This window comes from Harpegnathos saltator, unplaced genomic scaffold, assembly GCF_003227715.2.
Source record: "Harpegnathos saltator strain DR-91 unplaced genomic scaffold, Hsal_v8.6 scaffold806, whole genome shotgun sequence".
In the NCBI taxonomy this organism is placed as follows: Eukaryota; Metazoa; Arthropoda; class Insecta; order Hymenoptera; family Formicidae; genus Harpegnathos; species Harpegnathos saltator.
In genome coordinates, this window is record NW_020230656.1 from 152,754 (window position 1) to 175,008 (window position 22,255).

Consider the following 22,255-nt stretch of genomic DNA (forward strand, 5'->3'; position numbering starts at 1 on the left):
TAGTGTATCACGATACTATATACTTTATTTATCTTTGTACACCAGTAGAATTGATGCGTCGAAGGTACAACAGTATCATTAGAAAAAAAAAAGAGGAGAAGAATATTATAAAACACATCCTTTAAAGAAAACACTGTAAACTCGTAAAATAATATACATACATATGACTAAGAGACATATTGAGTATCGAGTATTCGGAGTTAGGGCGAAAAATTTATCTTGCCAGACAATGCGGATATTCTTGAAGAGCATCTTATGCTTATTAAGAAAATAAAGAACTTGAGATTTATTTCATACTGCTAAACTGGCGCTGCACCATCTTGTGTACTTGTCTTTTAAGTTTCAAAAATGTACATTAGGTTAGCTATAGAAAACAAATATGTGGATTAATGAGAGTTCAGATATAAACTTTGTACAATTTTATTCGGATTAAATCGCGCTTTATAATTGTCAATTTAATCACAAATTAATTTTGATACTTATTGCTATACGCTCTCTTGAATTCTCCAAGATTATTTCATTAAATAAGATAACTATTGTATCATATAATAATATTTTCAGCGTATCGAGATCTGCACGTAATAATCTGTATCCATTTCGCGTTAAATTTTTTGTGCCTCGTTTTTAGATAAATTAAACTGTAAGAAATAGATTGCCATGCTCTACTCAATACGCTCTGGTTCAGTATTCAGTGTCGATTTGATCTGCACATCCGACGAAATTCTCGGCTACTGGGATCACAAGTGAATACTCCGAATGACTGCTAGATACCCGATAATGTCTCTCTCGAGTATGAATATGTTCGATTATTTCAATAGTATTGCGCTTGCCCAAAAGAGTTCACATCTCTTAAGGTATCACTTTGTTACAAATTACTAACCATGTATAGGTCAGTGAGAAAAGTTCAATGCGACATTACATGATTTCTTATTTAAATTGATTAAAGGACTGTTTTTACACAATATGCCACATATGAAAACGCACACTTGTATCTCATTGTATCTCATCTCACAATACATTAGCAAAGTTAGCATTTTTGTAAGATAAAAGTGTGCATTGGCAGAATGTAGCTCCCAAAAACCTCATTAATACCATGAAAGAATACTTAATCATGCTGAAATGAATGTGCAATTGTTACATGAGAACATTGTGTCATGTACAAAATGTATAATTTGACATTTCTTTACTTTGATCCTGTTAGGTTCTTTTTTACACGGTTCACTGATTGCTCACCAGGTTAGGGGGCTAAATGAAATGAATGAAAAATTATATGGGAATTATCCGATCTTGACGAATGTGGCGCATTGAGCGAAGGGGTTTGCTATCTTTCATTGCACTGGTCAACACGGAGGTGTGCTTGATGTCGGGGCTGTCGTCGTAGAAGTCGTTGTGGAGGATGATGCCACCGTAGTAGTCTTATTATCCGTGTTTAATCTCCTTCTGGCGAACATGAACTGCTCCATTAGTTCATGATGCGCCTCTAATCGTTCGATACAGTGTAAGCATGCAGTCTTTGGCAACGGGTCGTTTATGTTCACCTGCAAATCACAAACACAATGTTACTCCTCGTGGAATGCGAAACACACGAAATATAGTCATTCGAACGATCAGTAAACATTGCAAGAGAGTGACTTCGGATCTTGACAGGACGTGACAGTTCAGTGGCCTAAATTTGTGAGACGCATAAAAAAAAGAAACGAGACGAGCGACTTGCAAAGTTAGGAAAGAAAGACCTGAACAGCGGAAGAAGTTACATTTGCCATCGCTCTTCAAAATCTTCATCGTCCCCGGCAAAGTGCACGGCAAAAGTGCATGAAAAATGAAGAACAATCGTCTGACCGTGCCGTGCACTGTCCGTCTTATCTGAGCCTTATCTGATCGTCGTGAGCGGTGTCGTATTACGCGTGCGAAATTACCGTGATCGGCAGGTAAGCGTTTATCTTCTCAGCCAACTTCATCCTCTCGCCCTCTTCGCCGTAAATGTGGATCACGAAGCGGTTCATCTTGCTGCAGAGTCTGCATATGAATCCCGTGATCACAGCCTTGTCCGTACTGCCCATTTCCGCGAACGTCTGTGCTCCTCCGCGACGAGGACGTGCTTTTCACTTTCCTCAGCTGACCGCACCGCCACTCGCTCTAGCGTCAACAGAAACGCCGCTTAACGACTGACAGTAGATTGACAGCGTGCAACCGTTCGCTTCTTCTCACGGCTACTTCGCCGTGTTGGATACGGCTGCCGATTTCGGCTCGAGATCTCGGAGTTTGTTTATTGCAGACTCCGCCGTGCACCAGCGCGCTGCTCCGTGCGCGACGCTTCGTTCAGGAGCGTACACACCGCTCACCGCGCCCGCTTGGTAAGCTATTCCTCACTTTTTCACAGTCAATCAATTTGGAAAAGTGACTCTTCAAAAACGTCTTCTGTGCGTGTCGAAAACGGAAAAGAACGACCGTTCGAGGAACAAAGATAACGGAAAGCGTTTTCTTTTCCCTTTTCTTAAATCAGCGAGAATTGCAATAGAATTAAATGAGCCTCACGTGCAGAATTTTTTGTTAAAAAGCACTTCGAACGCGACGCGTTTGATGTGTTTTATTGACACGACGCGATACGTGATGCTTACGGCGATTTGTCGGGCCGTACGTGAGTAACTGAGAGAGAGAGAGAGAGAGAGAGAGAGAGAGAGAGAGAGAGAGAGAGAGAGAGAGAGAGAGAGAGAAGAGAGAGAGAGAAGAGAGAGAGAGTCTAGATAACCTTTACTAACGTCGGTATTTTCGTGCGGTCTTGATCGTTCGCGACTTATACACGCAATCCTGACGATACGCGACTAAAAGTTGATGCGAACGCTCGAGGCTCAAGAGGCAATACGAAAGAAATCAGCTGTCACATCTGTCACCGACGACACATCCATGAACATGCGTTCGTTTAATCAATATATATATATACATATATATATATATATATATATATATATATATATATATCTTTCTCAAAATTACTGACTTTAGGAGCACTTCTAGGTTTATTTCCCCAACGTTTGTTGACTATTAAAGGACCTTTAATTCAAACGATATCGCTTTCAAGACTCACTTTTCGGATGATGAACGGATCTGTTTGATCGATTCACCAGGAGATATTGCGTTAACGAATAGCGGTGAATCCTACACGTTTCTCTGAGAATGCAAATAACATATGTAATTGTGAAGAGACGGACAATAGATAAGCAGTTGATAAATGTACTCTTAGTGTAGTTTTACGCGATACTACAAATTCTACCAGACTCTTATCGACAGATATTCTCGATCACTCGATCCTGCTCGATACTTTTATACGTTAGAAGAAAAGAACACGAGACAAAGAGAACAATAATAGGTTTGTTTTCTATTGATGAACTAGCTGCACTAACTTGCACTTATTCTCTTCTCTTCCTTTCACTAACTCCTAGATGTATATCTATTTCTTTTTATGTTTCCTGAGTATACACTCAGAGTTCAGCGATAAAAAACAAACCTAATATCCAAAGTACCGAGAGAGAGAGAGAGAGAGAGAGAGAGAGAGAGAGAGAGAGAGAGAGAGAGAGACGGATTTGTTCATGTTACTGCACTTTTCGTATTGGAAATAAAATGAGTTAGGTTTATTTGATATTTGGAAAAAAATAACGGAGAAGCAACGAAAAATATGTTCATTTTATTTGTATACTGCTCTTCCTGCGTTTACAATATTCGTATAAATGTCTTGGAATTTGTCGAGGAACGAAGGAGAGAGTGTAATCGTGAAGAAGTACAGAGAGTGCAACTGAAAAGAACAGTCCCAAGGTATAGAGAGTGCAACGAAACACGAGGCCTGTTCTTTTTCGCTGCACTGCTGCACTGATGCAATAAGTTAGAGTGAGACAAATATATATTTGTTTCACTCTAACTTATTGCACCAGTGCAGCAGTGCAGCTAAAAAGAACAGACTTACGAACAAATCCATAATCCATGATGAAATGAAATTTCCGCTTCCGGAAAGAGCGAGAGAGATAGAGAGAGAGAGAGATGGAGAAGAGAGCGGCTGGAGAAAGGGAGCGAGAAGGAGGGGAAAAGAGCGAGTGAGTGAGAGAGAAGGAGAGAGAGGGAGTGAAAACCAGAGATTTTTAAATCGCGACGCGTACCGCGATTCAACATGGTGGCGATCAGCTGTCTTCTGTCACAATGATGTTCATATCGACGAGCGCGAGCGGATTATCTCGGCTGATCGCGGTGTACGCGCGCTGCCGTTGATCGTGATCGGGTTGCGGCGGATCTCAAATTCGGCGCGTTCAGTACTCCTGCCGATCGTGCATCGGGATTTGCTTCTTCCGGTGCTGACGCGTGCGACACGGGACGACTGATACGACGCGCTCGCTCATTCGCACATCTGAAGTGAGAGCGCGACGAGTGGACGCGCAGCCTATCGCACAAAAGCAATATGGTGACTGACCAACTGATCGGCTGTCGGGGGTGATAGAGCGCACATTCGAGCGGGGAATGTTTAATAATATTGTCATTGTTAACCGTGTGCGTCGGTGAGCGCGAGTGATGAACTTGACGTGATCCGGAGCCTCTTCAAAGGCTAAAGAACGTGAGAACCATGTGCGATGTGTGTGTCGACTTTCACGATCTTCTGCTCTCTTGTAAGCAACGTTCTATTGTGTATACAGTAACCCGTCCGTTTCTTAACCTATATCGTGTGTCTCACACGCGACGAAACGCGGGCCGATTTCCATCGGCAGCGGGAGACGGGCGCCGTTAATACAACGCGAGAGATGCAACTCGAAATCCCTCGAAACGCTGAGACACGAGTCACGTGCTGAAGATTTATAACCTTAACCGTTGATTGCTTCAGGAGCGCACGGACTTTAACGTTGAAACTTGGGCATTTCATTAAATAAATGTTTCCGCGTTTTATGTTATTTCACTATAAATATACGATTCTTCGTTATAACTTCGCATCAGCGTGTTGGCCACGACGATTTGACTTCCTCATTCGATACGAATTCGCGAATTTTAACGAGTATAACAGATTCTATCAGATCTCTGGTTTTCCCAACGACGTTTTGCAATACATTTTCCGCTGAAAAATCACTTTGTGAATTGATAACTCAATCTGTGCGTTATTAGAGATCGTTTGCTAAAGATACTCATGATCGGTTTCTAAAAAGTATGTTTCTAAAAGTGTATAAAAAGGTGTTTATCAGCAAAACACTTGAGATGTTTTTAAATATTATGTTAAATATGTTATAAAAATATTTTATAAAAAGAACTATGTAAAAAGAAGAGGGAAACATAGGTTTCATAAGTGATAGTTCATATTTATATTAGTTACATACATGTATGACTCGTGTACTGTTTTTGTAGATGACGAACGTTCGTCAAAGGAACAAGATGCATTGGCCACATTATGCATAACAGATGTGGACACAACATTGCACTATGTTAATCAATGGATACAGAGGTACTTAGGACTTGTCTGATTTGTGAATATGTGCATTGCATGTGATTTTCTTTCTTTATATATAACCATGATTAATTACAATATATTATATATGATATGATTAATTATACAATATATTTGCAATAATGATTTCAGGCAATGTATGTGCTGTTATCGCGAAATTAAGAATTTCGATCGGTTTATAAGGTTAATCCAAAGTGTCGTGCTCTGTACGTTGCAACAGTTGCAAGCTATACAGCAAAATGGACAGCAAACAAATATCACTAAGGAGACTTCTGAGGAGGGAAAGGATGAGAGTGAAGATAAGAGTATTAAGCGAAAATCGAGTGATAGTGCAGAGCATACGCAGGTTCAGGAGATTCAGACGAAACAAACTTGGTCCCAGCAGGACAGAGAAAAATTGTTTCATCTTCTCTCAAAGATCCTGGTACTGAATTTCCCTCTTTATCTCGCTATGAAGCATGGTGGTGTAATCAATCCGTTGGCTCCTGTCAAGGTGGGAACTCTATTTTCGTTTGTATAAGATACAAAGTTTGAATTGAACAAAATCGATGAGCCGATATTGATACATGAAATTACTCGACGATCTTTTAGGACGAAGGTGGTTACTGCGAGCCGCACGATCCGGAGGTACCAGCGCCATTGATCCGCGCAGTATCTATATTTTGCCATCAAGGAGGTTTTAATCTGATGTCCGCCTGCTTCGACATGGAGAACACACTGCCCGTTAGTCTCGCGCATGCAATGGTCGCGGTAGTTTGTAATTTGAAGCTCTGGCTAAATTACGGCAGTGTCATACAGTTATTCATACCGTTGCGCAGCCGTGTCATGAAGTACATGTGTCGTTTGGGCGACAAGGAATTGCGTACTCCGGCCGTTAGAACCATGGCTGGTATGTTATCGAAGCTGAGACTCTCTGACGTACGAAACGTTTAAACTGTTTAATATTAGAGAGATGCGAGCTCACTACTTTCCGCTTGAAACTTTCCGCTTGAACGTAACGCTCTTTTACCCAACCCTTAGATTTCATGTGGAGCGCGGTGAAAGATCCGATTGACGCTGTACTACCGAGCTTCGATCGTGACGGGCTCGATCTGGCATTCAAATACTTCACCAGCACGACGTTGACCATGAGGCTGGCCGGTGTGGCTCAAATAAACGCTCACATCACGGCGTCCAACGAACTCTGCAATAGCGAAACTGTCGCTGAGGTGGAGCAAGTAGGACATGCGCTTGCCGCTTGGTTAACCGAGAATAACATCATAGCCCACATATTCGGACCAAACTTGCACGTGGAGGTGATCAAGCAGAGTCACATTATACTGAGCTTCCTGGCGATGGAAGGTAGAATCACATCCTCGGACATGGACACCATGTGGCAGGCCGCGCAGCTCAAGCACTGCGGCCGTCCGGTTTATGATCTGCTGGCGCCTCTGGTCAAACATCTTGCGTCCACTCCCGTACTTCATTTGTACTCTTTGCTAGGTAAATTAGAACCTAAGGACCACACGGAGCAGAGTCTGTTCTTAGCGTCGGCTTTGATCAAATTCATTTGGACGTCTGGTGGCTCGGTAACTTGCTCGAGAAGTATGTCAATGAAGAACAGAGAGATTCTCAGGAGCTCCTCCGGCAGAGTCGGCGGTGGTAGCAGTAGTAGCGATCCGAGCGGAATGGACGCCAGCAGTCCCGAGGACGACGAAGAGGAAGAACCTAGCCCGACACCGTCCGACGGACCGTCGCCTAGGAAACAAGCGAGAGCTGACAGCAGCGATGGCGAAGGTACATATAATTTCAGCTCTACGTGCTTCTTTGATCTTTAATACGTCGTATTATATAGTATACAATTATTTTAACTATTAACATAATATATATTAGTGTATATTATTATTAATTTGTGGATTTTTTATAATTATAGAGAAGATGATCCATCTTAAATGCTCATCTAAAATATTCCCGAAAAAATGTGATATTAAAAAAAATATTTGAGACAACAGCTGTTCAGTCTTGCCTCTAAGAGGCAAATATAAAATAGTGACTTTAATCTGATCTTGTTTTTAAGATGGCTAACTCTGTACATAATTACGCTGTAATTATTCTTACATTATTAGCGCTACAACACTCTTCGCATTTGTAGGGCATTACAAAGGGAAATCTTTGACGACCACGACCATCGAGTCGAGTCCCGCTGAGATCGAAGGTCTCCATTCTGACAAGTCCGAAGGCAACGTGGAATTGGTGAAGGATCACTCATCGGCGAACGTTATTCAAGACGAAGCGAAGAACAAGCAGAGCGGATCCGACGCAGAAGCGGATACTGAGAAATCTAACACGGAAGAGGCGTTCGTACAGGAAAAGAAGAAGCGGAAAATCCTGCGCAAGCGAAAGAGACCCCAGAAGCGCTCACTGACCGCCGTTGAGAAAACCTTAGAAGACATCGTCGGTCAAGAGACCAATGTCAAGTCGAAGAATCTGTCGGACGCAAGGAGTCGAACGGAAGACGTGTTGAATGGCAGCCTGCACGTGGGCGCTTTAGCCTCCTTGGATGAGCCGAAAAGCGTGGACGCGTTGGATCGCGTGAAGCAACAGGCGATGGCTTTGGACCCGAGTGATCAACAAGTCCCTACCACGGCGGCGCTTCTGAGACGTGCCAACAAAAACAAGTACATGCCATCTTTGGTGGGTTATAACGGGATTGATCGAGCGGCCGAATCGGCGGATAGTTCGCACGACGAGGACGACAGCGATGTAGCGGGTGTGCTCGCCGCCGCGGACGGCCCCGGTGCGGTGATATCCGAACTCGCCGGTCTGGTACACGCGACCGGTCCTACATTCTTACCGTCAGGTTTGGACGAGATGCTATCGGATGAGGAGGGCTCGTACAGCAGTAGAATATCAAACAAGAGTGAGAAGAACATGGCTGATTTTGACGGCGAAGAGAGCGGCTGCGAAGAGGAGCTCGCTCAATTAGCCGCTCGTCACCTCACCGCCATACAAATGCAGGCTTACCATCCGCATCATTCACATTCGACTATGACGATCAGAAGAGCGGTATGTCAACCGCCGCAGGTACGAACCATTCGACAATCGGTCGCGAGACTGAGCTCACAATTCAACACGGAAACTGTCTGCAAGCCCGGCAATACGTTGCTCTGGGACCTCCTGCAAGACGACAAAATAGGACAATTGGGTGAGGGCTTGGCGTCGGAGGCCGAGAAAGCGTTGTGCAATCTTTTGTGCTTCAATGTCGATCAAAAGATCCCGGAGAAATTCATCGAGGGTTGTCTGGAGAATCTGGCGATGAACCGCTCCGTGGTTATCTCGCTAAGATTATTGCCGAAGCTGCTGGCGAGTTTTCAACAAGTGAGTCCGATAGCGGAGCCGTATAAAGCGATGCTCCAGGCCAACGACGACGGTATGATGAAGTACTTCTTCAGCAATCTGAAAACTTACATGAGCACAGGACCGAAGAGCAATCTATATTCGCATCAAACGGAGATACAAGTCAGGCTACAATTTCTATCGTCAATTTTCTCGCCCTTGGGCTCGCCGGAGACCTTCCGCTTAAGTCTGGAACAGGTGGACATACTGTGGCAGTGCTTGTCGCAGGATCCGACCTGTGCGGACGAACTTTTCAGCTGGCTGCTTAGCCAAGCGAAGTCCACGGAACAGCACGCTTTAGGGATGGACACCCTCAAGCATCTCTGTATACGCAAATTACCGAGCTTACCGGCGGAAACCATCAGTATGACGGGCTTGAGTCTATTTCAGCAATTGTGCAACTTGGCGCGTCTGGCCGCGACGCACTACAACGGGCTACCGGAAGGGGACTTTGTGGGTATGGATTTTCTGTGGCGGATCGCACTAAAGGCCAAGAGCACGGATGTCAGTATGGCGGCTATACAGTATATCAACGCTTACTACATGTCGCAGCAACTTAAGTACGAGGCGGAATTCGTTTCTCAGTGCATGACGCATCTCGCGGCAGCCAGCGCCGACCTTGAGACCAACGAAGAGGCGAGTTTACGCTGCATACAACGCGCCTTGCTCTTGCTGAGGACACATCTGGAGGCTTTTCGGAAACGTTATGCCTATCACTTGCGCCGTTGGATGTTGGAGGGCAGAGGCGCTGGTAGTTACGTAGCCATGAACACTTCCGACAAGGGCCAACAACTGCGGATTTTCGTGCAGCCGGCTGGTATACCTGAAAAGATGAGCTTTATTCTCCTTAATACCGACTACGTGGCCGACTTAAGAGCTGAAGTTGCCAAATGGTGGGACGATACGCAGAACACTCAAGAGAAGTCCGCGTCTTCCGGCCAGAACGCCCGAGCGCCGAACAGCGGCTCGGTTCTGGGATCATTGCTCACCGACGGTCCAATCAGGATGATCACCCAGGGTCAAGAACTGACGATCGACTTCGATGAGAAGACTCTGCAGGAGATGGGTTTCAAGGACGGACAATTAGTATTTATTTCACCCGGCGCCAGCAGGGGCAGCGCGAGCCGTTGCGCAGGCAAATTAGCGCGGGAGGCGGAATCACCCTCGATGATACCGCCCCCGTCAACAGACTCCTTTCCGACGTTGCTGCTGCTGCAGCCGCAGTACTTTGAGCAACTGTTCACGCTCATGAGGACCCTTAGCGCCATGAGAACGACCGTGAAGGGCGGTCAAGAAATACCGCACACGAAGGCCCAGGTGCTCTCGCGGAGAGTTTGGGACACGCTGACCCTCTTACCGACCAGTCCAACTTTGCTGCGAGGCTTCCAGAAGCTCGATGAGGCGTCTCTACAGGAATTGTTCGATCCGGCTAGTCCGCAGAAATTGATGTACTCTTTGTACATAGTCGAGTCCCTGGGTCGACGCGGCGCGATGAGTCAGCCGTTGACGAGCAACAATCCCATCGTAACGAGCGCAGCGTCGCACGAGGGTGGCGGTGACGCAGATGACAATCATGATGACAGGGAGAAAGACGTCGCCTGGTCCACGTTGTTTGTGCAACATGGCGGATTGCGGCATCTCTTCGATATCTTCATGTCTGGCTGTCTGGAGCAGGGAGACGGCAGCGAGTGGCAACAGGATTGCCTGGCCAGTCTGCTAAAGCAATTGTGTCATCTCGGGGTTGTGAAGGACGATAAGAAGCGCCAGAAGCCCGACAAGCTGCTGGTACCGAAGCTCAGCGAAGCAATGCTGCGGATGATGAACGTCGACACCGTGATGTCGCGGATAACCAGCATCTTGAACGACGCTTCGTTGCCACTTGATCCGAATCACTACAAGACCGGACTTTTTGGTCGCTCGCAGGTGATACATTACGTGATGGCCCTGCTCGTCTGCTGGGTACACAGTGACCCGGCGGTCAGACAATACCTTTTCTCGTCGTCTGAGCCGTTTGGAAAAACGTGGCTGCGCAGACTAGTGCTGGAAGATCCGGAGCCGGCAGTGAGACGTGAGGTGTGTACAGGTTTGTACAAGTTGTGTCTAGGTACCACCGGCGCAGAGGACGACGCCACGGACGTTCCGGGTCTGTTGGTGCCCATGCTGAACACCCTGCTGGAGCATCTGGTGATCGCCGAGGCGATGCAGCCCTCTCACCGCAAGCCGGACTTACCGCTGCACCTGCATCCCGTGTTGGACGACGGGAAGGAGCCATATGGGCCTGCTTGTCGGGACTTCTTCTGGCTGCTATGTCGCCTGGTGGACTCCTTACCGAAGACGAGCAGCTGTACACCCGCTCACAACGCTACGCTGTTGGTCGAGCTGGCGAAGTCAACGACACCTGCGACGATACGCGAAGGCCAGGACGACTCCTCCAGCGCCACCAGCATCGACCTGGAGGCATTGGCGATACGAGTGATCGATTCTGTACTCAACAGGGAGCACTTGGAGACGCGGCACAACACGGTAGAGGACGATGCGCTGGTCGGCTTGCTGAATCTCACGTGCAACATCATGGCGCACAATCCGCCCTGCAAGCAAGGCAAGATCGGGCAGAATCTACTGGACGAGGTGTTTGACTTCTTGTTTGCATTGCCGAATCCGCGCAGCAAGCATGTGCCCAAATGCAAGAGCCAAGTGTCCAGGTCCGCTGCGTTTGATCTGTTGGTCGAGCTGGTGAAATTCGCGCCTGGGAATTACCGGATACTGCACGAAAAGCTGCTCGCGCAGCACCGCCCTGGACCGCACTCGCCGTATCCGTGGGATTATTGGCCGCACGAGGACGGACGTTCCGATTGCGGCTACGTCGGCCTCACGAATCTGGGCGCGACGTGTTACATGGCCAGTTGCATGCAGCATCTATATATGATGCCGCAGGCGCGCGTCTCTATTTTGGGCGCCGATTGCAATCGTGCGAACAAACACCAGCTGACGCTGCGGGAGCTGCAACGGATGTTCGCTTACCTGCTAGAGTCCGAGAGGAAGGCGTACAATCCGAGGAGCTTCTGCCGCGTATACACAATGAACCACGAGCCGCTCAACACTGGCGAGCAAAAGGACATGGCTGAATTCTTCATCGACCTCGTCTCCAAACTGGAAGAAATGACGTCAGACTTGAAGAACCTGGTGAAGACGTTGTTCTGCGGCGTGATATCCAACAACGTCGTTTCTCTTGATTGCGAGCACGTGAGCAGGACCTTGGAGGAGTTTTACACGGTCCGATGCCAAGTAGCGGACATGCGGAATCTCTACGAGAGCTTGGACGAGGTGACAGTCAAGGACACATTGGAGGGCGACAACATGTACACCTGCTCGCAATGCGGTAAGAAAGCGCGAGCCGAGAAGCGCGCCTGCTTCAAGAAGTTACCGCACATATTGTGCTTCAACACGATGCGCTACACTTTCAATATGGGCACGATGCTGAAGGAGAAGGTGAACACACATTTCAGCTTCCCGCTTCGGCTCGACATGTCCGGTTATGTCGAGAAGAAACTGATGCCGCAACACTGTCAGGATGAGAAGAAGGCGTCCGAGAAACGGAAACTCGAGAACGACGGCCATGCGTTGCTGACGGACGACGTGGAGGAGGAAGAGGAAGAGGAGGAGATGGAGCATTATCTGTACGATCTGATCGGTGTGACGGTTCACACTGGGACGGCGGACGGCGGGCATTACTACAGCTTCATCAGGGACCGCACGTCTCCCAACAAGGACAAGTGGTTTTTGTTCAATGACGCCGAGGTCAAGCCATTCGATCCGAATCAGATCGCTGCGGAGTGTTTCGGTGGCGAGATGACCAGCAAGACGTACGACTCTGTGACGGACAAGTTCATGGACTTCAGCTTCGAGAAGACCAACTCGGCGTACATGCTGTTCTACGAATGGTGTGCCGATCCTGGCGAGCAACCAAAAGAGGAGGAAGCCACCGTCTCGAGTCCCACCGTCACCAGCGGTCGCTCATCTTCCTTGATGCGCAAAGACATGAACAAACTGCCACCGCTGGAGCTGAGTAAGGAGCTCGAAGACTGGATTTGGCAGGATAACATGCACTTCCTGCAGGACAAGAACATATTCGAGCACACGTACTTCGCGTTCATGTGGCAGATCTGCGGCTACATACCGCAGACCTTGCTCTCCATGCAGCCGGACATCACGGAGATGTCCGCGGAGCTGTCCACGTCCTTCTTCATGGAGACGTTCATACACGCCAAGGAAAAGCCGACGATGGTGCAGTGGGTGGAGCTGCTGACGAAGCAGTTCAACGCCTCGGCTGGCGCGTGTGCGCGCTTCCTCGAATGCATGGCCGGCAACTCGTGGTGGCCTATTCAGATTCTAGTCAAGTGTCCTAATCAAATGGTCAGGCAAATGTTTCAACGGCTATGCATCCACGTGATTCAACGATTGCGCGCTACTCAAGCACCGCTGTACCTTCTTTGCGACGAGGAGAACGATGTTAACACCGTCGGCACCCGATCCTGCGTCACGAGATTCGTCCGCATGTTATTGTCACTCATGGAGCACGCTAAGCAGCACCTCAAGCATCTTACCGAATACTTCAGCTTTCTCTACGAGTTCAGTAAGATGGGCGAGGAGGAGACCGTCTTCCTCATCCGTGTGCAAGCCATCTCCACGATGGTGAACTTCTATCTCGGCCACAAGACGCACGAGTTTGTTGACGCGGTCAGTGAGGAGGAGGAGGAGGAAGAGATCGTCACTGTACCCACGGAGAAACTCCGTTCCGCCTCTTTAGATAAGATGATTACGCTGATAGCCACCTTGGTCGAACGCAGCAGAGGACCGGATCACAGGCTAGCCTTGTCGCCGGCGGATCTCAGCGCCGTCGCGGGTGGCAAGGGCTTTCCCTTTCTGTACCAACAGACCCGAGACCTCATCAATCTCAGCCAGACCAGGAATTTGATACAATCACTGTGTCGTTGGAACGATCGGCTGGCTATACACGTGGTCACGATGATATTTCAGGCGATAATGAAGCACACCGACGTGTGCCAACCGTTCTTCAAACTGTTGACTTTACTGACTGAGAGCTCCGGGCCGAGCGGTCTGCCCTGCATGACCCAGCTGATTCTCAGCAGGGTCTGGGAAGCGGCGAGGGTGGCTCCGCACGGTGCCCTCGAGTGGCTGGCTCTAGCGGTCACGAGGAGCAAGCTGGCGCACGCCTGGGTACTGCAAGGCCTCGACACGTGGCTGCAGCACTTCCTCCTCGAACATTCGAATCAGAGAGTTCGCTCGGCCGCTGCTTTTCTGCTGGTGTCGTTAGTCCCGTCTACGCACTTCCGACAAGGCTATCGCAGCGCGCACCGCCTCGGTCTGGGCTGCAACGCCTCCAGAGAGCTTCAACTGTCGCCGGAAGCCACTCTGATACTGCATCAGATCTACACGGCGCTTCTGAGGCTGCTACAACCCGCGAGACATTACATCGACATACAAACTCATGGTACAATGAAGCTCACTGCCTATTTCGCATTGCTCACATACTGCGTAGTCTCTAAGACCGAAAAATTAATGGTGGGTAAACTACATACTAATACAAAATATGTATATACATATATATCTTGTACCTTCTTGGGTACAATCGGGGATCAGCGAGTCTGACGCTGCTCGCTTCTCCATTTGCAGTTCGGCCAATATCTTAATGATCTGTGGACCCTCTTTCATCCGAAGCTCTCGGAACCTAGCATTCCGGTGCATCATAACAAACAAGCGGTACTCCTGTTCTGGTATCATGTTTGCTCCAATTGTCCGGAGAACGTCGCTATGATACTTCACAACCCGCATATAACGAAAAACATTGCATTTAACTACATACTGTGAGTTAACTGTATTTCTGCTCCTTTTCTTCTCTGATTTCTGCAAGCAATACTTTGTATTCTTTGTATTTCAATTGAGTATAAGATTAAATTGAACTTAATTGAGCTTGGCTTAAACTTAAGTTTAATTGAAAGTTAGCTTGGTTAGTAAGTTATTTAATTTTAAGATTAAGCAAAATATCCTTTTACAGCTACTTTCAAAATTAAATAATGCGCGATAATGACGCAAAATATTTGCTAATATTTATTTGGCCAGCGTAATATTCTAGGCGCTACGACAAAAGGCAATCAATATTATTGTTTAACATATAAAAATAATATGTTGTTTCTTCTGATTCGATTTTTTTCTGATTCGTTCCAGAGCCGATCATGAAGATCAGGATGTCGTCCTGTTTAATAGAGTCATGTTACCCGCTTATTACGGCCTCTTGAGGCTTTGCTGTCAACAATCGCGCACTTTCACAAGACAATTAGCTGCTCATCAAAATATCCAATGGGCTTTCAAGAATATCACACCTCATCCTACTCAGTATTCAACCGTGAGTTCTGATCGAATTCGTATAATGCGTCTATTGTCGACTCGGTTCGATATTTGGACTCTCCAACGTGTAATCTCCAACTTCTGTGTTTGAGCGTAACTTTCTCTTTTATGCAGGCGGTGGACGAATTGTTCAAACTGATGCAACTGTTAGTCCAGAGGCATTCCGATCAAACAGAACAAGAGGAAGCGGAAATTGCGTCGTTTAGAAGAGGCACATTGTCCTCCTATTTACAAGGGCTGGATGGTCGGTCGTGTTGGGCGACTCTCATCTCTGCTTTTCGGTACACTATACACATCTATAGAATTATATCGTATTAATATTAGAGTATTTGAGTTACCACTACGTTATACTAACATCTGTTGTATTTTGTCATCATATTACTAATACTATTAGTGATAATATCGTAGTGGTAATATTATTACACATCTTGTTTTTAATACATTATTTTAATAATTTATATATTTTACATATTTGCATATTTTACATATTTATTTACATAATTATATATTTTACACATACAGAGTATGCCAAAAAGATGGAAACTCTGGATTAACTTGAACGAATGACGTTTTTGAAAAAAATATTAAGTACGAAAGTTTTAGGGTATGGAAATGGGCATCTAATGGTGAACTTGGACTTGACCTAGGGATCAAATTTTAAGGTCAAATCAGGGTCAACTTTAAAATTGTAAATTTACTCCTTACTTTATTTTTTTTTATTATATCATCTTTTTTACTTTGATTAATTTGAACAATTTTTGTCTGAAACATTTTTGTATTTGTCTAATATTTTTTTTAAGATATTTGAGAAAAACTTGTTAATTTTTTCGTGATTTTTGATAATTTTAAAGTTTCCAAAGGTCAATAAGTTAATAAAGATTAATATTATAACAACATATTCTTGAGACTAAATAGAGCAAAAAAAGGTCTTGTATCACCGGCAAATAGTTACTAAGATATTATAAGTTAAATATTGAAAAAGTTACTAAGTTATCCTTAAATATCTCAAAAAATATTAGACAAATAAAAAATGTTTCAGACAAAAGTTGTTCAAATTAGTTGGTAGAAAAAAATGATATAATAAAAATGAAAGTTTCCATTTATATATGATTTTACGAGTTGACTTTGATTTGATCTCTAAATTCGATCCCTAGGTCAAGTTCAGCGCTAGATGTCCGTATAAATACGAATTAACATGCAATGTATGAAATGTCTTCCAGAATTCTCATCGAGTCAGACGATGATCGTTTGTACGTTGTTTACAACGGTGGCCTAAGCATGGCTCTCGAAGCGTTTCATATGCTGCACATCATGTACCACGAAGCGACAGCGTGTCACGTTGCGGGCGACCTAGCCGAGTTGATCGCCATCATCGTCGAGTTGGTACGCTGCATTCGCACCGCCAGGGACGGACCGGATGCGAGAAATATCCTGGCAAACTGCAAGGAGTGGCCGGATGTGCTGCGTAAACTGGCGACATTGCTAAACACTTACAATCCGCCAGACATGAGAAATCTGGCCATCGACCTGTTGAAGGAGCTCGTGATGCTCGTCCCCGCCGAAGCAATACTGATCTTAGCGCCATTGCTCTCACACTGCCATGCAGCTCTTCAAGAGTCTCACGCCGCGGTCCCGCCTGGCCCGTATCTACCACGAAGATCCACTCCAGCTGGGAAGATGCCGACCAGACCCGCTAGGCCAATGGTGCAGATGGCAGTGCCACATTCGCAGCTGGAAGCGTCGAAGGGAGTTGATCCAGAATACGACAGCGCGTTGTTAGAGTTCTATCTACCTTATCACGAACTGATAGATGTCATGTGCAGATTAGCGATCAATAATGACTGCATGACGGATACGCTGGTGAATCTGAGCGCCATGCTCGGCTTCGAGGGTGAGTAATGGACGAACGGGGAGGCGACCAACGCGGCTCCTGGTGCTCATTTCACGCCTGTTGCAGGTGTCCCGCTGCACTTGGCTCTGTTCCCCAGACTGTGGCTGGACGTGCACGCTACTGCGCACATAGACAGGAAGCACATAGCGTCTCTCATTTGCTCTTCTTACACGGTGGACTACGTGGACGCAGTGTTGTTGGACGAGAGATCGTCGCTGGGTGTGCCGGCGATACACGCCTTCCTCAAGACCTTCTTCCCGAAGCTGGCCAGCCACGTGCTGACCGAGCAAACATGCTTACTCATCGACAATCTCGTCACTTCGATGACAACGATGGTGGAGGCAGTGGACGTCGAGACGTCCGCACAGAGGCTCACCGGCGACCTACGCGCCTTGGCGCTCGTCTACAGCAGCAGCACAAGACTGAAGCCGCCTACTACTTTGTTGCCGGCGTTGGAAACTCTGTTGTCGCGTACACGGACTATCACGGTGAAAAAGAGCGGTTCTTCCGATAGCGAGACACCCGCCAAGAAGCGCAAGCTCGTCAACGACGATAGTGAGCCGCCCGATAAGGACTTGCGCGTCGTGCAGGTGAAGGACGGCATGGAGAACAGCATGTCGTCAAAGCCGGAGGACAAGGCGGACATGATGAAGCACGGCGCGATGTCTTCCGAACCTGACGACGACAAGGCCGCTGTCGCCGTTACCGCCACCCGGCAGAAGTCGGGCAACGTTCAAACGGAGGCGATCGCCAGCGGCATCAGCAACGTGTCGCCGAGCTTGGTCACCACCGCGAATGCCTGTACAAATCAGTTGCGCTGCACCTTGACTAACGTCTCGTGGCTCGAGATGCTCGAGAGCACCATCGTCGATCTCCAGATGATCGTGCAAGTGCAGAGCAAGAATAATTAATTTTCACCCCGCGTTCGATGTAGAACGATCCTGCGAACGAACGGTGCGTCGCATAGGCAGGTGGAATACGTACGATGACGATGATGATTATGCGGCACTGACGTTGTTGCCCCTAGAATTCTAACGTTCCCCTGCTCTCACGTCTTATGTATGTGTGTGTACGTGCGCGCGCGCGTATGTGTGTGTGTGTATGTGTGTGGGGGATGTGTGCACGCGTGCGTGTACAGGGTGTGTGCGCGCGCGCGCGTGTGTGTGTGTGTGTATGTATGTTGTGTGTTCGTACGTCTTGTGTATGATCTTACGTCGATAGTCTACGTGCTAACGTGAATTCGCGCTCCTTCGCAAAAATCGGATGTAACTTAATATGTGTAATAATGTCGTAAAGGGAGATAAAAAAAGTATATGTACCGACCGCGATTTACTTTCCAAATATAGAAGGATATGAAGTATTTTCATTATGATTTAAGTTGCGTCACATGAAACGGCACATGAAAACAAACCTGACAGGGAGAGAAGGGGGGAGCCATGTCGTGTGGGATTGGGTATCCGGGACTGAATAATTTTCGAACTGAAATGTTCGTTAGTTCTGTGAGATTTCTGTCTCGCTGGGCAAACCGATAAACGTGATGCGCGCACTCGAACGTGCAATAAATAAATATAAAACCATCCAGTATTGAAAAGAGCGCGAAGTATATTAAGTCTTAAGGTACTCTTCAAACGCTACAAACGCTGTCGAGGGGACAACTTTCGTCGACACATCGTAAATTATTTCTACGGTTTCACGCTACACTCGCGTGTCTCACTCCTCTATGTGTGTGTATGTGTGTGTATGTGTGCGCGTGTGCTCGCCTGTGTATCTGCCTCTACTGCTGTGTGTGTATGTGTGAGTATATGTACATGTGAAAGGGATCTCACAGGGTTTTTCGCAAAGAAAAGAGAAGAAAACGGAAGTAAGGAGGAGCACGTGCAAAATCGTCCGTCGAAATGTCTGTCACGGTCGTGTGATATCACGTCGCTGCTGGCATACACTCGGCCCGTCTCTCGTTTCGACATATCCTTCCATTGTTCTCTCGCGTTTTGCAACCCGCCCTTATTTCGAGAACAAAAATCGACCTGCCAGGTCGTTCTACTTCGCGCAATTTCTCCAGATATTGGCGATTTCGCTCTCGAAATTTGTAAAAAAGAAAGATCGACGTTATCTCGCTCGTTTCCCTTCACCATCGTTAGACCACCGTCGGAGAAGGGAGAGACAAAGGAGGATAATCTATCGATACATATGAATATGATTTCGGTTCGAGCTCGAACTTGGACTTTTCATTTTTACAAATTCTCGTAGAGACTTAAGTTCTTAGTGAAGTAATAGCGTAGGATTAAAGTAAAATTCGCTAGCGTATTTATTTATTTTCGACCATCGCCGTGCGCGTGCGGACGAGCGCTGTAAATCCTTCCGGTGAGCCGAGGAACCCTTTCTCTCCTCCTTGTTTCGTCACCGTCTCGATCAACTATTCGCGCAGCTTACTTTCGTCAATTGTCCAATCGTAGCTTTCTCTTTTCATGTCCGCCAGCTAGCTCTCTCAGATCTCCATGTATCGTAGGATATCTCACCTAACGAACAAACGGTCGTAAGACATGAGAGACTTCCGAAAAGCGCGTTTTCGTCGACGACGTATCTTGATTCCCGCGAACCTGCCGCGAAGACGCCTCGCTCTTGAGGAGAAGCGAACAGTGTTTTTCTCCTTTCCGTTGAAATCCATTGATTCTCGTCGAGTAATGGCACTAAGAGATGCATCATCTCGTTTGATGTAATCCTCTTGTGTTCTCGCGACTTCTATCAGCATTTTTCACCAAACAAGCACGAAGTTCAAGCGTAAGATAACACCATTTGTATATTACCACGACACACACACGCTGACTCGGCCGTTCAACAGAGAGATAAAGAGAGAGAGAGAGAGAGAGAGAGAGAGAGAGAGAAGAACTCTTTCCCGCACCAATGCTAAATTCTCACTCTCATCCCCTCATAGGTGTTTCACGATAAGCAGTGACCTTGTATGTTTGTCGAAATTCAAATAAACACGAACTCGTTCAATAGATATCGCGCGAGATGAAATCGATGAACGATCGCTTTATCCGCTTCATGCAATATATAACTACCTTAAGTGTCGCTAACGTTCGATGTATGATTGTGATTGAAAATCAGGAAAAAAGAACAAGTAGAAGAAATATCGGCTCTCTCTCTCTTTCTCTTTCCCTCTCTCTAACTTTATCCAATTTCTATCTATCTACTTTTCTTTTTTCTTTCTTTAAATCTGTCCCTCCATCAGGCAATGTGTTCACTACATCCATATGATTCGATATTCAATCTGAATAATGTCAATAATCGCGCGAATTCATCAGCGACAAACTGAACGATGACGCGAATCATCCGTGCATGATTCTCTCTTTGAACATGCTCTTCCATGCTGAAAGAGGAAAGAAAAGCGAGTTCAAAGTTGCGAAAGGGAAAGAAAAAGAAAAGAATAAGTCACCATCGGAAGGTATGAAGTAAGAAACGAATCATTTGATCATTTGATTCGCAATCAAATTTACCCGATTAACACTTTACATCCGATGAATTTAAGGGATCTTGAATTTATATCTTTGGTGTTATCTTATCTGTAAAATACTATATCCGTTAATATCCTGAATATGAAGTAGCACAAAATTATTTTGAGATTATCTCTCGAGATTATCTTGAAATTAAGATTGACCAGATTGTATCCTGGATATACTGAGGAGTGTCCTGGAGCCTCCTGAATACATCCAGAATATTTTGCACTATCTTGGATTTTATCTGCCAGTAGATATTTAATAGATAAAATTTATAATAGACTTAACGCCATCGTGCAAGATCTATTAAATTGTACAACTAAATTCGCTTCGTTTGATGTGACCGATTGATAATTGTTGATAAATTCAATCCACGTACGAATATTGCGTCTGGTGAACGCGTTGCTTGCAGAGTTCTATCGTCTTCATATGAGATACTAGAAGAGTGATGTTTATTTTCTATTGCTGAACTGATGTATGCTTTCAGAATTTCGAAAGAGATGTATGTACAGTTGAGACTTACTCGAAGAAAGAGAAAAGGGGAATTAGTGCAAGGTAGAGTATAATCAGTTTAACAATGGAAAACATTGCTCTATGTACTACACACGCATGTGAAACACAAAAGTTCAAATTCGCTTAGAAGAGCGGATTTTCCGATGTCACAGGCCGAGAAATTTCTTTTATCTTTTTTTAATTATCAATCACACATCAATGATTATCTCTCGCGTAATGTGTGATATATACAAGTCGTAAGTGTGTGTGAGTGTGTGCGTGCGTGCATGTGTGTGTGCGTGTATGTGTTTACCAATTATAATATATATATAGGAGATTATACAAGGAGGAACAGAGAGAATGCGGGATGATAGTAGGCATATAAGCGAGAAATGCATAAACCATGAAAGGCGCGATCACGTAAGCATTTACAGAACTTTACGTGTTTAATTGATAAAAATTTCGATAACGACGTATATTACCGAGGGCCACAGAGAGTTGTGCTGTCCGACTTTCTCGACTCTTTTCGATGATAACGACGACGACGACATCATGACGAGCAGTCGACGATTTATAAACGATGTATGTATTATGACGAATGAAAGGCGCTCATACTCGGTGGCGAACTTGAATCAAGACTGTAATAACAAACAAATTTTTCGAGCGTGTTGTGAGATTCGTCTTCTCTTCTCTTTTTCGTTTCCCGATCGTTCTTATCCGTCGTCGCGAAACTTCTTACCGAAGAAGCTGTATTTCGTCAGATTTGTATCTTCGACATGTGTTTACATTTGCGTATCCATTATCATTAAGATGTATAGTTTTTCGAACGATAATAAAAATATCTTGATTTTAAGATTAAACGTCCATATTTTTTATCTTGCGCCGCCATCTAGGAAAAAGGTAAAGTCGCGAAAAATGATACCCGTCTTTATAGAAACTTCCGAACTGTATTTTGAAATAATGGCCGATTCACTAACGCTCCGTCTAACGCCATCTAGTAACGTCACAAAAAACTCATTAAACGAGATGCTTTTTGATGTGTTAAACACCCATTGAACTATAGCAGAGCTCGGCAAAATGTGCACGCAACGGCGATTTTCG

At 45.8% G+C, this 22,255-nt stretch overlaps 2 protein-coding genes and 1 long non-coding RNA gene across 5 annotated transcripts; 1 reads left to right on the plus strand and 2 right to left on the minus strand.

The window, feature by feature from the left end:
- Nucleotides 1-3,198, minus strand: LOC105188117 (hypothetical protein). 3 transcript variants are annotated; one of them, XM_025306835.1, is made up of 3 exons: nucleotides 3,086-3,198; nucleotides 1,917-2,136; nucleotides 1-1,538 (listed from the first exon to the last, which is right to left on the minus strand). In XM_025306835.1, the coding sequence occupies exons 2-3, from the start codon at nucleotides 2,058-2,060 to the stop codon at nucleotides 1,341-1,343; spliced, it is 342 nt and encodes a 113-aa protein (XP_025162620.1). In that variant the 5' UTR covers nucleotides 2,061-2,136; nucleotides 3,086-3,198; the 3' UTR covers nucleotides 1-1,340. The 3 variants fall into 3 exon arrangements, with proteins under 3 accessions (XP_025162620.1, XP_011147715.1, XP_025162619.1); XM_011149413.3 differs by lacking the exon at nucleotides 3,086-3,198 and adding an exon at nucleotides 2,760-2,890; XM_025306834.1 differs by lacking the exon at nucleotides 3,086-3,198 and having other exon boundaries at nucleotides 1,917-2,633.
- A 465-nt stretch (nucleotides 3,199-3,663) lies between these two features.
- LOC112590433 (uncharacterized) lies at nucleotides 3,664-4,209 on the minus strand. Its single transcript, XR_003114197.1, has 2 exons — nucleotides 4,149-4,209; nucleotides 3,664-3,790 (listed from the first exon to the last, which is right to left on the minus strand). It is a non-coding gene; the product is annotated as an uncharacterized LOC112590433 (long non-coding RNA).
- A 194-nt stretch (nucleotides 4,210-4,403) lies between these two features.
- On the plus strand, nucleotides 4,404-22,007 carry puf (ubiquitinyl hydrolase 1 puf). Its single transcript, XM_011149414.3, has 11 exons — nucleotides 4,404-4,649; nucleotides 5,374-5,470; nucleotides 5,606-5,966; nucleotides 6,065-6,362; nucleotides 6,494-7,249; nucleotides 7,605-14,431; nucleotides 14,543-14,733; nucleotides 15,095-15,272; nucleotides 15,389-15,555; nucleotides 16,495-17,165; nucleotides 17,232-22,007. Exons 1-11 carry the CDS (start codon nucleotides 4,607-4,609, stop codon nucleotides 18,074-18,076), a joined length of 10,434 nt encoding a protein of 3,477 aa, XP_011147716.1. The 5' UTR covers nucleotides 4,404-4,606; the 3' UTR covers nucleotides 18,077-22,007.
- The last annotated feature ends 248 nt before the right edge of the window (nucleotides 22,008-22,255 follow it).